This window comes from Botrytis deweyae, assembly GCF_014898535.1.
Source record: "Botrytis deweyae strain B1 chromosome Unknown BDEW_015, whole genome shotgun sequence".
Lineage (NCBI taxonomy): Eukaryota > Fungi > Ascomycota > Leotiomycetes > Helotiales > Sclerotiniaceae > Botrytis > Botrytis deweyae.
The window spans coordinates 611737-627229 of record NW_024066222.1 but is presented as its reverse complement, the minus strand read 5'-3'; the positions used below and the strand labels follow the sequence as shown (position 1 = coordinate 627229).

The 15493-nt window shown below is 43.5% G+C and overlaps 2 protein-coding genes across 2 annotated transcripts; both read left to right on the top strand.

The window, feature by feature from the left end:
* Positions 1-6789: 6789 nt before the first annotated feature.
* On the top strand, positions 6790-9495 carry EAE98_006894 (uncharacterized protein; the record flags this gene model as incomplete). Its single annotated transcript, XM_038954517.1, has 3 exons — positions 6790-7358; positions 7406-7413; positions 8216-9495. The coding sequence occupies 3 exons, from the start codon at positions 6790-6792 to the stop codon at positions 9493-9495; spliced, it is 1857 nt and encodes a 618-aa protein (XP_038809197.1).
* Positions 9496-12736: 3241 nt separating this feature from the next.
* Positions 12737-15048, top strand: EAE98_006893 (uncharacterized protein; the record flags this gene model as incomplete). Its single annotated transcript, XM_038954516.1, has 2 exons — positions 12737-13273; positions 13330-15048. The coding sequence occupies 2 exons, from the start codon at positions 12737-12739 to the stop codon at positions 15046-15048; spliced, it is 2256 nt and encodes a 751-aa protein (XP_038809196.1).
* Positions 15049-15493: the final 445 nt, after the last annotated feature.

Genomic DNA, 15493 nt, shown 5'->3' with positions numbered 1-15493 from the left:
ATTGATAAACAATGAACCTCGAGACACTTTACATTGAACCCACAATACAATCCAGAATTCCAACACACTATTTTTATCAAGTGACATTCTCCCCTTCGAGCGTCCACTCTCCCAAACGGGAATAAGAAGAATGGATAGATGAAAATCTGTCGTCGCTAGGCAATCCGTAGATGTGACCCAGAGGCATGGGCCGAAGCAGAAGCGATGGTCGTGTACTAAAAGTTGTGGCGAGCGGCAAGCAAGCAAGGTAGCAAGGTAGCAAGGTGGAAGAGATTTGGAGGAAAGAATGAGCGGGGCAAAATAACATTTGCACCCTTTTTGTAATCTCATCATAACCACATTTGTCAAACAATTATCCTGAGTTATGCGTTCTCTTGTCGTTTTAGTACCATATTGAAAATATCCAAACCGAACTGAGTAATGTTCACGAGGCTTTCCGCAACCGAGAATTGATCAAATTAATTAAATCAGCCATTTTTAGTAGGATGCCTTTTTTTAGTTGCCGTCCGTACCAGACTTGGAGGCGTGATTTGCTAGGTAGGGTAGGCTCGTAGGGTACTTGGACCTAGATCCTAAGGAAGCAGGTCCGTTGTCCTTTTAATATATTCGTTGCTGGGAGAATGGGATACTGGGACATTGGGAGATTGAACTGGCCCTCCATCGACACCTGGGCTCACTGGCGTCGACGGGGTGCGGATGAAGGTAATTATCATGGTGTGATTTTGGGAGAAAGATAGATGGAATTAATTAATTCTTAATTAAATCACATTCTCAACATCTCAACTTGACCGTGCTAAAGAGCTACTAAACCATGAAGGTCGTGCTAGTCTGTTGCCCTGTCACGTAAGATTTAGGGATATCCAATTTACGACATGGGGCCCTGTCAAACTGCAGCCAGCGGCGTGAACCCCAAATAAACCTCACGCTGTGTTTTGGTGGCTAACTAGTAGCGAGTAAGTAGGTACTGGTGTACTCGTGTGCTTGTGTACTGATTGAGATTTTCGAATAAGAAAACCCTGGGAGTGTTCAATCAATGTACTGTATGGAGATGTATACTAGCTAGGTAGGTCGGCTCGTAAGTTCGGAGCTGACTTCGGACAATATAGAGAGAATCCCTAGTAGTTGCTCCTAACGCGTCAAGGTTAATTCTCCACTGATAATCGATCTTAATCATGGATACGCACATCATAGTCAACGGTTTATTTGCCCTTTTCCAATCATTCCGCTTGGAAGAAAAAACGAAAAGGAAAAACCCAATGTTTTGATGAATCACAATACGGAGATTCAGTGGTAGCGAGGTGGATAAAGTTTAGATATCAGACGAATCATACCGGTATGAACCGTAAAGTAGTCGTCACTGGCTCATGAACGCGCCAGCTAGAACTATCGGCAATCAACCTCAACAATAACTAGGTCAGTCCATTGGACTATAGCTACTCCCTAAGTAGGCGAGGTAAGCTAGCTAATCACAAGAATCACGATTCATTTAGTCACAAGCTATCGATGGAAGTTCTTGAACATATAGGAGACGCCATGCCATGCGTAGATTGCGTCGTGAAGCAAAGAAGAAGAAGAAAACAGGTAGTGGATGAAAGACACGGCATTTAGTATTAGGCGAAGGTTGTCGAGGCGGTGGGTGGAATGGGTGGGATAGTACGTACCGTAACTTCGATGTGACAATGAAGATAATCCAAATGACAGGCTAAAATGATGGGAACCATTGTAATAAGTTGTTGTAAGAATCGACAAGCTTTTAATTAATCATGAACCAATCATGGTGACGCCGAGGAGCCGTAGCTACCGAATGATGGGGATTAACTAGAAGTTCACTAGAAGAACGCATGCGGCATGTCCAACCACCGAGGTCAGATCATAAAAAAAGAAAAGGCTTGGCGTGTACCATTTAAGGTAGGTGGCAGATTAGTAGATTGGTGGACTGGTGGACTGGTAGTCTGTTGGTAGTCCGTCTACTCCCCAAAGAATATCTAATCTCGTAAATCCACGAGATCTATGCTACCTCTCATGATAAGCAAAGATGTAACAAGAGCAAGTCCCTCTGTCGGCATTCCATATCTTCCAATATTTCTGTATCACTGGATGATGATTTCAAATTGTATACATCAAGTCTCATTGGTGGAATTTTGTGGAATGTCAAGATAGCCTGGCCTGTTTGGGGGATAGGAGTTCACAGAACCATGCATCTCTCCTGCACGCAGCCGCCGTAGGGCAGATGAGGATCGTCGCCCCAAAAAGGATTTACGTATGTCGGGAATGACGATGTAGGTAGGCAATAGGTTTCGAATATATGTGACATGAAGATATACATACCTACTTACGGTGTGTCGAAATATCGAAAGGGGAGATCAATAGGGTGATCAGGTCAATAGGGAATAAATAAGAAATCAATTATCTCAACTGGGCAATGAATGTTCACGGTTCTTCATTAATAATTTAATGCATAATGTTCATCTGAAAATCTTTTTTACACGTTAGCACTGGCAGATAGACACGATTCTTGGCGCTGGTCTTAAGTCCAAGTGTTGTTGCAGACAGGAAGTTAAGGTTATGAGGAGTCTAAGCGTTGTTTTGAGATTACAATGGAGGACTAGGTCGGTAGATGGATGATGGGATCGAGGGGATTGAGGATACAGGATTTTGATATCATGGACGATGTAGATGGGATTGATGATAGCAGTAGACGGGCGATATTGAGTTTACTCCTGTCTATTACCAAATTAGAAGATACCACGAATACCGGTAGACATGGACCCAAAAAGATGGCTAGCTACCTAGGTAGCTAAAGCAATGGATAGATGAATCATGATAGATATCTACTTATTCTTAGGTATCAATGGCCGATTATATCATCATCACATCAAACTCACCAAACTCACCAAAATCATCAAATCTTAGAACAATCGATTTTCACAGTCACTCTTGGTTATCACGGTAAGATCCGAGGAAAATAGGAAAAACAGGAAATTATACCAGTTACCGGTACGGTATGATTATTGAATTTTCTTTCCGAATGGTCTGATATCCACATCGATACACTAATAACGTATATCTCCGTAGCTTCATTCTCTTCCCTCGCAACAACAGGGGATTGGCTTACCAGCTCGACTCGACTGGGCAACAGAGAATGGACGGCGGTGGATGGGGGATGAATGAGTGGATGATGGATGGATGAGTGGATGAGTGGATGAGTGTTCCGCTCGGAGGTAAAAAATGCCCGATAAGATTTGCGACATGTGATGGTAAAAAGCAAATGCAAAAGTCATTTCTCATTCAAACCAGATCGGATCAGATTATGACTTCCAATAGACTTTGATGTGTTGGTTGAAAAGGTTAACACGAACACGGCATTGATGCACCAAGAGGGTAATATCCTAAGAACACTGACATCAATGCCATACCCAGCTCTGGGCGACCTTTCTTCCTACTTTCCTTCCCTTCCCCCCCCCCCCCAGGTCGCCCATCTACATCTCCGAGATGTCAGTTCTCCCTCGGCATATCGTGCCTAATAAGTTAACCATATTGCACGAGTCCACTATGAGAAAGCACCCATGTTCACGGATGGGCAAATCTTTGGACATGAACCAGGATTGCGAAGCGCAACAAGTAATGAATAAAGATTTAGGATAAGGCGGATCAGATGGTAAGACGGTAGTCAAAACATCTCAAGTGATACTTGGCGATAGAGCACGAGAAGCGGGATGGGATGGAGTAGAACTTATAATTGAAGAATGAACAATGACGGCGGACCGGGTGAATGAATGGGAAGTATTGTTGCTACTACCAAATCGTCTCCAATGTAATTCAATACACTTCTTGCTCCTTCATCCGATTGGAACCAGAGGCGTGAGAATTCTTATATCCTCCTCTTGTTCTTACTCATCAAAATCCGGATTAGAAGTTCAATGCTACCCCTTCCCTTCCCTTCCCTTCCCTTGACTTCCCTTGCCTTAGCTGAGCATACGACTAATAATATCCAAGACCAAGATCGAGACCTTCAACGGAAATTCAAACCAGAGTGAGAGAAATCATTAGGGACGGAGGTTTGTTTACTCGATCATCTAACCTACGCTAGGAATCTTGCTACCCGTCTAAACTGTCTGCAACGACACATTTGCGCATTGATACTCGTACCATCCATCTCCCATTCTTCTCTCCTCCCTCCTTTACATTCCATTCCTTCATCTCATCCCTTCAATGTTAGCAGAAACCGCTACGGGCGTATTAGATGATTTGTATCCATTTTTCGAATCCATCCCCAAACCATCAGCAATTCATCTATTTTCTACCGGTTTTCCTTCCTGTCACTCACTCTGGCCCCACCATCATTTCCTTAACTTTCTTCCCACCACCCAAATCCCAAGTCGTATGGATATCTGTCTACTTTTTAATATATATCTTCCTCCTTTGTAACCCCAGTCTTCACCTTGTTCCGTTTGTCTTCATACATCGCCACATGGCATCAAGCCTTTCGCGGCACCAGATGTAATTTTTCCGTCATGTTATAACAATCAAATGAACCTTGAAAAAATGTTGTGGTGGGCAAAGGGTCAACAGCTATCTCCCTGGTATCTACGACGTGCCTGCGGATGTGCCGCTTCTCCCAAATTCTAGTTAGCCAGTCTAGCCAGTCTACTGCAATGCTAACGGGGACTGCTCGAATTACACAACTATTCATGGTATTCATTGTCCATTGTCAATTGTCAATTGTCAATTGCAAACTGATATCCTATCCATTGCCACTATTCCCATTTGTCCAGTCACTCCACTGATTGCTACTCGGTAGAAAGCGTTACTACTACTACCAGTACTAGGGGACCGTACTCAAAGAGAGATTCCAAAGATTCTTAATTTCTACTTTTTATACAATAATTATCTATATTGAATTGCTCTAAACTATTAAGGGAATCAAGCTAACCTTTCTTTTTTTCTTTTTTTCTCCCTCAATCTACAAGGATTTTTCTTAAGTCAGGACCGGAATAAGATCACCTCCGCCAACCTACCTAGGTTATTCCCCTAGTCTATTCTAAAAATCGACACGACCCAAGCGAACACCTCCTCTACTGCACGTCTCTTTTTTCCCTTTCCCTTTCCCTTCCCTTCCTTTCCTGAATCCTTGCTCCCTGTTTATATTCCCTGCTCACGTTGCGTCGCAGCAGAGCCGAACACATTCCACGAGGGAAAAAAAGGAAAAAAGAGAGAGAGAAAGAGTAAAGAGGAACAGACGCGCTAAGTAAAATCGGTATAATCTCCAGTAAAGCTCCCAAAAGAATATCTCCATACATATCCATACATATCCATACCTATATCCCATCCAAGATATACTTGGGTACATACATACATACATACACATCATACCCATACATATCAACATACAACCGAAGTTGTCCTACCTCCTCCTCCCACGTCTAACTATCGTACAGTCATTACATTACACTACACTACTACACTACTACACTACACACTACACACTACACACTATAAACTATACACTACACACTATACACACTTATATACACATCCCATACACTTACATATACTACACCAAAATCGGTTGTCGACTAATACATGACTATCTACGTAAATTCAACTACCTCTACTTCTACTTCAACACTCTCACTCATTTATATCACTCACTCACTTGAACTTCTGAATCATCTCACTGGGACTTGTTCTTTTGGATATTCCTTCCCCTCTATTCATTATTAACTTAAGCTTTCTAATTTGGGAGAGAGAGAGACAGACAGAGAGAGAGAGAGAGAAAGCTATTCCCAAAGTATTACAACCACTCCCCACCCCTCCTACCTCATACATCAATTCATCCGATTGTTCCAAAGTTCAAAATTCAAACACACCTTCAATACCCGCAATAATATATCTCTTGACAAGCATCCAAGCTACCTGAAGTCAAATTAAACAAATCCGATCCACTTCATACAATCATTCAAGGTACACCAAACGGACCCTTCCTTGACCCTTGCCTGACTCCTCCGAACCCATAACTTGGATCTACCTGGAAAAATACTTATTATTCCCAAGATACGCCAACACTTCATCTTGATTTATATCTCCGTTGTCAATTTCACGGCCTTTACGAACCTAGTTCTTTGCCCTCAAGATTTCACCCCACCACGATTTAACACAAGTTCATCCTTTTCCCGAATATCATCCCCAGATTCAAGAATTTTACCTCTGTACCCTCCCTCGGAATCCTCCCCAAGCTTTTTCAACATTTTCCCACGGAAGTTGCACATCAACACAGATTGTTCGGTGCATGCTGCAGCTCACCGTCCACGTCAGTTAGTCACGAACATTTCGCATCTGCAGTATTACCTCAGTATATGTCTCGTCCTTCTTGTCTCAGTCTGCTTCGGAAGTAGCGCAAACCAAACCCATCTTACCAATTCTCAAGAACAGCGGCCCTCGTTATTCTTCCGACAACGCTCTTCGTGCATAATTCGGGACTGGAAGCTCTAGAGTCCCATTTAAACTTCTTGCATTCAGGTCTCGTTTGAAGTTCTGAAATTTATTTTCGGGCAGGTTAGTTCCAGCCAATGTTGAGCATCCAGGAAGCAACATACTAAATGAAGCTATAGCATTGTCAAACAAATAGGAAATCGAACTTATATACCCTCTTAATTTTGAAAAGGGTATCCCGCTTGGGAAACAACCCGGCGCATCTTATATATACCTTTAAGAAGGCATTGTGCTGTCATCAAAGCAGCGTTGACCTTCTTGAGGACTTTGCAACCTCATTAGGACACGATCATTTCCATGCAATCTCCAACGAACCAAGCCGATTATTCAATTGTCCCGCTCGGTGAACGGCGAGGAAAATCAGACCTGGCTCGCTTTTCTCTTGACTTGAGTTGGGCCAGAGCGGTACCCGACGGAGCTCAGTCTTGGGCATACCCCTCTCCGCCCATGTCAGGGTCTCCTCCACTTCCCGGTAGACACAACCTGGATTCCAGCGATCGCGGTCATGGAAGCTATGGGTCAACGGGAAATGTCTTCCGAGATGGACGCGTTTCTCAACAAGAACATTTCAATCAGATGAGAGGTGGTGTACCTTTAAGGAATTACCAGCCCGAACCTCAGCTCTCATATCCACAATATCAGATGGAAGACATGTCGGCGCAATACCAATATCAGCAACCTCGGCCGCAGATGGCGCCCCATCAACACCCTCATGCTCTATATGCCGCTCAACAGGTTGCGCCATATCCGGCACTGGAACGACAATCAACTGGGGAAGCCCCCGGCTACACCTCTCCAAAGTCACAGAGAAAAACCAAAGGGCATGTGGCATCTGCTTGTGTACCTTGCAAAAGGGCTCATCTTAGGTAAGTGATCTTAAAATGTTTTTGTGCCTTGTGCTGACTTAGTCTAGATGTGACGGTACGTTTCTAAAAGTTTCTAGTTTGAGCGCATGCTATTTTCCCCTTCAAGATCTTCAACCACACATTAAACTTGATTGTACCTTTATCCACCACCCAAAGGCACTCTTAATAAGATTCAATGGCAAAGGATTGTCCTCGGTGCGATTAACGGGAACAAATATATCATTACATTCTCAAGCGAGAATACCAATGATTATGAAAATATATTTTATCAGGCAAATGATTTCATCATGAGTCCAGGGCACTAAATCTTTGTTAAGGCAATGTGTTTGTTTAGTAACATGCTCCAGTAGCTTAATACTACAATTAGTGGCAGCTCCAACGGCTCGATCGGTGATTTGAATTGCCGTTGCCGGCACTAAGGGGGCGGGCGAACAAGTGCAAAATTGAAAGTTGGATCAAGTGACGACTATCTTTTCGGTCTTCGCGTCAAACACTCATAGATTATAATCTTTCGGTGTGGCGTGCGGAGTGCGGAGTGCTGAGGAATATCTCATGTTTACCATGGGATGTTCCCGACCCTAATCTATCCATGTATGTTGCAGCATGTACTAGGCAGGGTGTTGTACAACACGAGGTGCTCTTGTACTAGGCTTGGCTAAACACTCAACCAAAGCTCTGGGACAATCATGACCCATGGATTTGAAACTTTCAAATACGTACCAAGCGGTCCAATGCCGCATAGAAATTCCTCCAAACTCCACGAACAATCCTAAACATCACAAGATAAGCCTAGTTATTGCGCAACCTGTTGAGGTTCAACCCAGAATACTCAAATACTAATCTTACTGTACTCTTAGCTCAACGGCCATGTTCGAGATGTCTAAGCAATGGGAAGGAGGATACGTGTGTGGATGTTCAACATAAGAAAAGGGGGCGCCCAAGGCTGAGGGATGAGCGCGAGCCTCGATACGAAGGAGCAGGATCGAATTACCCACCGCCGGCAGATACTATGAGAAGACCCATGCCCATGTTCTCTACTGGCGACGTTTCAATTTCGACTCCATATTCCGATGCCCAGCGAAATAGCGGCTACAGAGTTCTCAAGTCGCAAGGAGGAAATCCAATGAACCACTCCATGGTTCCCACACCAATAAATACCAACGTTTACGGGGAAACGATGCCGACAAATCAGCGCATGATACCTTATGAACCGGCATGTGCATTTCTCACCATGGAAATGCAAATCGCCAAAACAACGCAGGCTTTTTCGGGAGTGGTCGGTGCACACTCGGTCGTGGGGAGGAAGTTGCATGATATTGTGAGTGTTAGCGATCGAGATAAGATTTTCCGACTACAGAGCGGATTCGAAGATGAGCGACGAAGTCGAGATCCAAGTTATCTCCCTCCCATATTCTCGAAAGAGGAGGAGGATAGGGTGATTCAGTCCTTGACATTTGCACCCAACGAGATGCAGCAATTGAGAACTGATCGACCAGAAGTCTTTACGTTCCAGACACCAGACGGTCAGCAGAGGGGCTTTCACGTACAACTGGGCCTCGCGAAAAAGGATTCGATTTATTTTGTGCTTCTGGTGGTTCATATCCCAACCACGCCGCAAGCATTCCAACAGTCATCTTCGCCGTATTCGAGAGATTCCTTATCTCGTGACTCCACTTATGCATACCAAACCCCGAGCCAATTATCATATGCCTCTCAAACCCCGGGAACCTCGCCGTTCATGTCGAATCCCCCTTTTGGGAGCGATATGTTAGCATATCGCAATCCGGGACCTCCAGCGCAAACCGTCGCCATGCCAAATAATAATTCTTCATATGGACAACCCCCAACAAGAGCGCCGGAATATTCCCGCGCGCAAATGAATTACCCGCAAGCGCCCATGAATGAAATGTTATCAGGCCAAGCACAACCCCAAACACAACCAGCACAAGCAGCACAAACACAAGCGCCTTCACAGCCCCAAACTCAGACGCAAACGCAACGAGCCTCGGATCTGCAACTCCCGCCCATCCGTGGACAGGCACCTCCAATGGATGTCAGGGGACAGGGTGATCGTAGTAGTCGGGTGGATATCGGCGGACTCCTGCAAAATCCGGATCCCTCTCGGAGAAGGAAATAAATCCCATACACGCGGGCGGGCGGGCGGAAGCCATTTAATTAATTAATTCGTGAACACCATGTGCACATCTATCTCTATCTCTATCTCGCCCCCTCTCTCGCTTTCCGATCTTGTGATTTTCAAGAAACGAAAATTTAATATCTCATTCTTGGCGGATTGGATTGGATTGGATTGGATTTGGGTTGGATTAAATGCGATCGGATGGATGGATGGATGGATGAATAGGTTCAAATTTAGGGTTTGCAACGAACGGTCGGGAATCCACCGCTTGAATTTCACCTCTCAAATAGGCAGGCAGGCAGGCGGAAATGCATTTAAAACTTACCAGACGGGAGTTTACAGGGGGACGGACCCGGGAATTCTTTTTGAGGTGTTTCATCCTTCGTGTCGTTATTATTCATCTTTTGATTCTTGTATTATATATTTTATTGTATGCATGCATGCCGAGCCAAGTCAAATCGAGCCAATTTTATGTTGTTATGTTGTGTTGTGTTGTGTTGTGCTATTTTCATCCTTCGTTGTCTTGTGTTGTCTTGTCTCGTGTTGGGGGGGAATTACAGGCGCATGGTTATGTATACGTATATATATACATGCCCGTGGACATACATACATATCTGTTTGTTTGTTTGTTTGTTATATATCGTCATTATCACCACTATGAAATTGATTTGAGCGGGATTTTTTTTCCGGGGGGGAAAGGGGGGGAGTTTTGTGCGATGTTTTTGGAGGGTTCGGTGGTGAGGGAAGGGGGGGAGGGGAAGGTGAAATCGACTCGATTCGCAAGGAATATCATATAGGAGAATTTGTTCATTGATTGTATACCTAGGTAGCGGACTGTGGCCGACTTTCCTCCTTCGATCTTTTGATCTACGTCTTTGCGAAGACTATAATGCAGGCTGCGGGCGTTGATCTGGTTTGGTTCGGCTAGGTTGTTACGTGTATGTATATGTGGATTTTTTTTGTGGTGTGCGGGGAGGGAATAGGGAGGTTTTTGCACGTGTGTGTGAGAGAGAGTGAGAGAGATTAGAAAGGAAGGAGGTTGTGTTATATTTTTATTTTATTTTATTTTGTTGCTTGCTTGTTTGTTTGTTTGTTGAGTGATTGATATTTGGGTTTGAGATTTGGGTATTGAGATTCGGTATTTGAGTTTGGATGGATGGATGGATGGATGGATGGATGGATGGATGGATGGATGGATGGATGGATGGATGGATGGATGGATGGATGGATGGATGGATGGATGGATGATGGATGGATGGATGGATGGATGGATGGATGGATGGATGGATGGTTGGACGTATGGATAGGAGGAATTGGAATTGGAATTTGGGTACAGGTTTGGAATTGGGTATGGAAATGGAAATGGAAATGGAAATGGAAATGGAAATGGAAATGGAAATGGAAATGGAAATGGAAATGGAAATGGAAATGGAAATGGAAATGGAAATGGAAATGGAAATGGAAATGGAAATGGAAATGGAAATGGAAATGGAAATGGAATGGAAATGGAAATAGGTATTGGGCACTAGGTATAAGGGTTTAGAATGGGATTTGGGTTTTAATTTTGGTAGGTGGGGTGGGTGGGTGGATGAATGAATGAATGAACGAATGAATGGAGGAGGGAATGGTTGAGGGGGGTCATGAAGTGGAGAGATGATGGTGATGGTGATGGGGATTGAGATGGAGATTGAGATGGTGATGGTGATGGTGATGGTGATGGTGATCGAGATGCTGACGGATATGGGAGATGGTGATGGAGAAGTAGGAAAGGAGGAGGTGAGGTGGTTAAGAATGAGCTTGAGATGGAGATTGAGCTAGATGATGATGATAATGACTTGATAGTGAAAATGGTGGAGATAATAGGAAATTCAGAGATTTTACAACTTAAGTTTCTAAGATTCTGAGTTTCTAAGCTTCTGGGGAGATGATATGAGAGAGAAGTGCTTCGATGAGCATTCAGTAAGTTGGTGCTGTGGTTTTGTATCGTGTGGTGTGTATGTTATGGGATGATGTGATGTATACGCAATTCTATACTTCAAGCGAAGAGGGGGTAAGAAATTGAGATTAAACGGGGAGGAAAAGTGTAGGGTAGGTTTTAGGTTTAAGGATTTGAGAGAGTTATCGAGAGAGGGATGGATTCTAGGTTTGCCTCCCTATGCATAAATCTTTATATATGTCGTTTGAATATTATTGATGGTTGGCTGGTTTATAGATTGGGGATATATGTAATTTTATCCTGGTGCTGGGGGTCTTGTTCTTGTTTTTGGTTGTGGGATTGGATGGATTGGATGGATTGGATCGAGTTGAGTTGAGTTTAGTTGCGTTTTTGGAGAATCTGGGGTGCAGATAGTGTCCGTTTGTCTGGCGAGCAAGTGGGGAGGGAGTAGGTGGTTAGGGGCGGAGTTTTGATTGGACTTGTAAGTATATATATCTGTATGTGTATATGGGATTGGGTTCGTAGGAACCTTAGAGGGATGGAGCGGTGGGTGTGTGGGTGGGTGTAGTCGAGGTAATTAGTGGATGAATGAGGTTTGGATTTGAAAAGGGGTTGAGATGATGGGTAGGTATGATGGGTAGGCATGATTAGTAGGTATAGTGAGATTGAATGATCGAGCATTGGGGAAGATATAAGGAGACTATGCAGTAGTCTTGCTGAATGCATGGAGGGTGGTTAAGGAAGATTCGACAAGGGTGTGGAGATTGGTTGGGTGTATTGTTGCTGGATGAAGGGCTGGGTTTTTGTTGGGACGGTGGACTAATCGATCGGTCTAAATCTTCAACCGTTCATGTAGTCTTACTCCTTTTTGTCGGTGGTGTGTTAGAAGTACTTATCGGCCTGTTGAAAGATGCTTCGGTTCCAAAATATCATGCAAAGTGTGCTCTTCGGTAGTAGTATGTAGAACAGTTGGCATATCAATGAATATTGCTATTCTCCTTCGCGAATAGATCGCTATAGTGTTTTTCTACGAAGGTCAGCAAGGAACTTTGTCGCGACAAATGTATCTTACCATTGTCTGTTTTTTCCCATCGCTAACTGCTCTTCTACAATAGCGTAGGATTCTCATCCTTCATCACAAACGCGAAATCTGGTCAGGTGGGCCTCACGTGCTGCTGACGACCCCGCACTTGAGAGCGAGTACCTCTAGGTTTGTATTCAGCAAAACTCTACTAACCTTCTCCTTTAGATCATTTATCAAACTATTTCAAGTTACCTAATTTTCAATGTGTGATATCATCTGATATGTCTTCCTATTCATATTCATCGCTTCCGGCAAACGGCGAAAACATTCGCCTGCTTCGACTGTTACCAAGTGAAGATGAGGCTGCACCTTTACATTGCGAGCTCCGAGATTATTCTCTACGAAGATCAACTCCACGAACTCACTTGTACGAGGCTCTATCTTATGTATGGGGTGATCCAGACAACACTTTGCCAATATTTGTAGACAAGAGACAGTTTCAAGTCACAGTGAATTTACATGCTGCTCTGTTATGTCTTCGAGATCACTCCTTCGAAAGGGTTTTATGGATAGATGCTATTTGTATTGACCAGAATAACAATGAAGAGAGAAAACAGCAAGTTCAGCTTATGGCAAGGATTTATAACAGTGCGAGTCGCGTTGTAGTTTGGCTTGGAGAGGAGATAGAAGAAATAAAGGGAGCACTTGAGGACATACAAGTAGCTTCTAATGAAGAGCCAGGAAAAAACTCAAAGGAAGTGATCAAGAAGGAAAACATAATCAAACTTCTTCAAAATCCATGGTTCCAACGTATCTGGGTGAGGAACACATTCTCAGCCGAAGTTAATAGACGATGTTGACAGGGTTACTTCAGGTGCTTCAGGAAGTTGCCGCGGCTCAACATATCGTAATTATGTGTGGCTCGATAACCATTGCTGGATCTGCATTCTGCGCGGGATTGAAGTCCCTAGAGCTCTACTATACAGATTCTCCAGAACAGCAGACTCTTCCTTCAGTTGTTGACATAATAGAGCGCGCTGGCCTCCAACCTAAATTTAAAGCGAATTCGCGAGAAATGTTCTCCCTGAAGATACGATCTTTAGCTGAATTGATAGACATGTTCCATACTCGTCAAGCCACAGACCGTCGCGATAAGGTTTATGCTTTACTTGGTATGAGCTCTGACGATCCTGAAAAGACTGGCTTGCAACCCAGTTACGAGACTTCCTGGGATAAGATATTTCGGCAAGTTGTCAATTTTGTTCTCGGCAAAGATATACCCCTGAAGACTTCTAACCAGAGAGCGGTGTTTCAATGCAAAGGCGTCATTTTGGGCCAGGTATCCTCGGTAGAAAGGAACAATAACCAGCATATAAAAATCGTATCTGAATTCCACTATCGTGCCTTTGGCGACACAAATAGATGGACCCTTCAGGCTTCCGCGATACCTATCCAAAGGCATGATATTATCTGTCTTCTACATGGAGCTTTAAAACCTTCGATAATCAGGATATGTAAGGATCACTTTGCCGTTGTCGTGATTGCAGCGACTCCTTTAAATTCGAGAACTCATTTCGACTGGCACCAAGTTTTTCAATCAAAGACGAAGTCATTGCGGAGTTTTTTAGTGGTGTGGGATTGGGAGAGTTCCCATAGAAATTTGCAAGATGAAGAATACTATACGACCTTGAATACATTCAGTCAAGCCTTGGGAATTTCAAGATTAGAGAACGGAAGATTTTCAGAGAAAGAAACTAGATTGTGGAATGATATAGCGATATTGGATGACTTGGGAGCATCCGAAGAAGCAGATGAGAGACTTATAGCAGCACAAGATGAGTACTATTTGGCAGCATTTGGTGAAATGCCATCTTCGTATGAGTCGGTGGGTAAATGCGGTCGGACAATACTAGCATTCGCTGCTGCGAAAGGGCATGAAGATATAGTCAAGCTGCTACTAGATACGATTCATCCAGATGTAAAGGATGGGCGCACTGGTCAAACACCACTATGCCTTGCTGTTAAGAGTGGACATGAAGCAGTTGTGAAAATGCTACTCGCAACTGGCCAGGTTGAAATTGACTTGAACGATTGGCGGAATTGGAATTCTACGCTACTATCGTTGGCTGTTGAAGATGGGCACGAGGCTATTGTGAAGCTATTATTAGCAACTTGCCCGTTAGGTGCTGATTGGAAGGACTATCATCTGGAGAACTATTATCAACAGGAGCTGTTTTGGCAAGCTGCTGAGGAAGGACATGAAAACATTGTTAAGCTATTATTAGCAACTGGCCTGGTTGATGCTGATTCGAAGGACCACAATCAAGAGACTGCTTTATTTAAAGCTGCTAAGAATGGACATGAGTCTGTTGTGAAACTGTTAATCGCGATTGATAAGGTTGAAATTAACTCAAAGAGTTCGACGGGTGGAACACCGCTTTTCTGGGCTACTGTGAACAAGCATGAGACTGTCGTAAAACTGCTACTCGCTGCTGGCCAGCGTCAAGCTGAGTCTGGGGAATACAAAATTGAGTCTGATGTTGAGTCATCAGATACTTCGGTTTATGAATCAGATTCAAGCGAACAAAAGTAGGAATTTCATTTTTGAAGAGTTTCGAAATAAAGCTCATCACAACATGCTTTAATAGCAATATGAGCCAAACATATCGTATCAATTGGAGTTAACTATAAGGCTGTTTAAGATGATACTAATACTACTTAGTACTCTTTGTATCTAGGTATCTATACTACAGGCATATATTCCAATAACAGATGTCGAGAAACTCGAACGTAAAAACGAAATAGTAGATATATCAGTGTATTATGATACCGTATATAAATCATCTTCAAAGAAATCGATAGTTCCCGTAAAATCAGTTACTATATCCATCATAAGAGCAGAGCAGAGCCGAACCAAATGATTGATTAGCTTTTCTGACACGCTTTTTTGATTTGCAAACCATCTTGGAAGTAGACGGGGGGAATTAGAACTTTGGGTGTCAATCTTATTCGTGTATCTGGTCCCTTTTGTGTGGGAT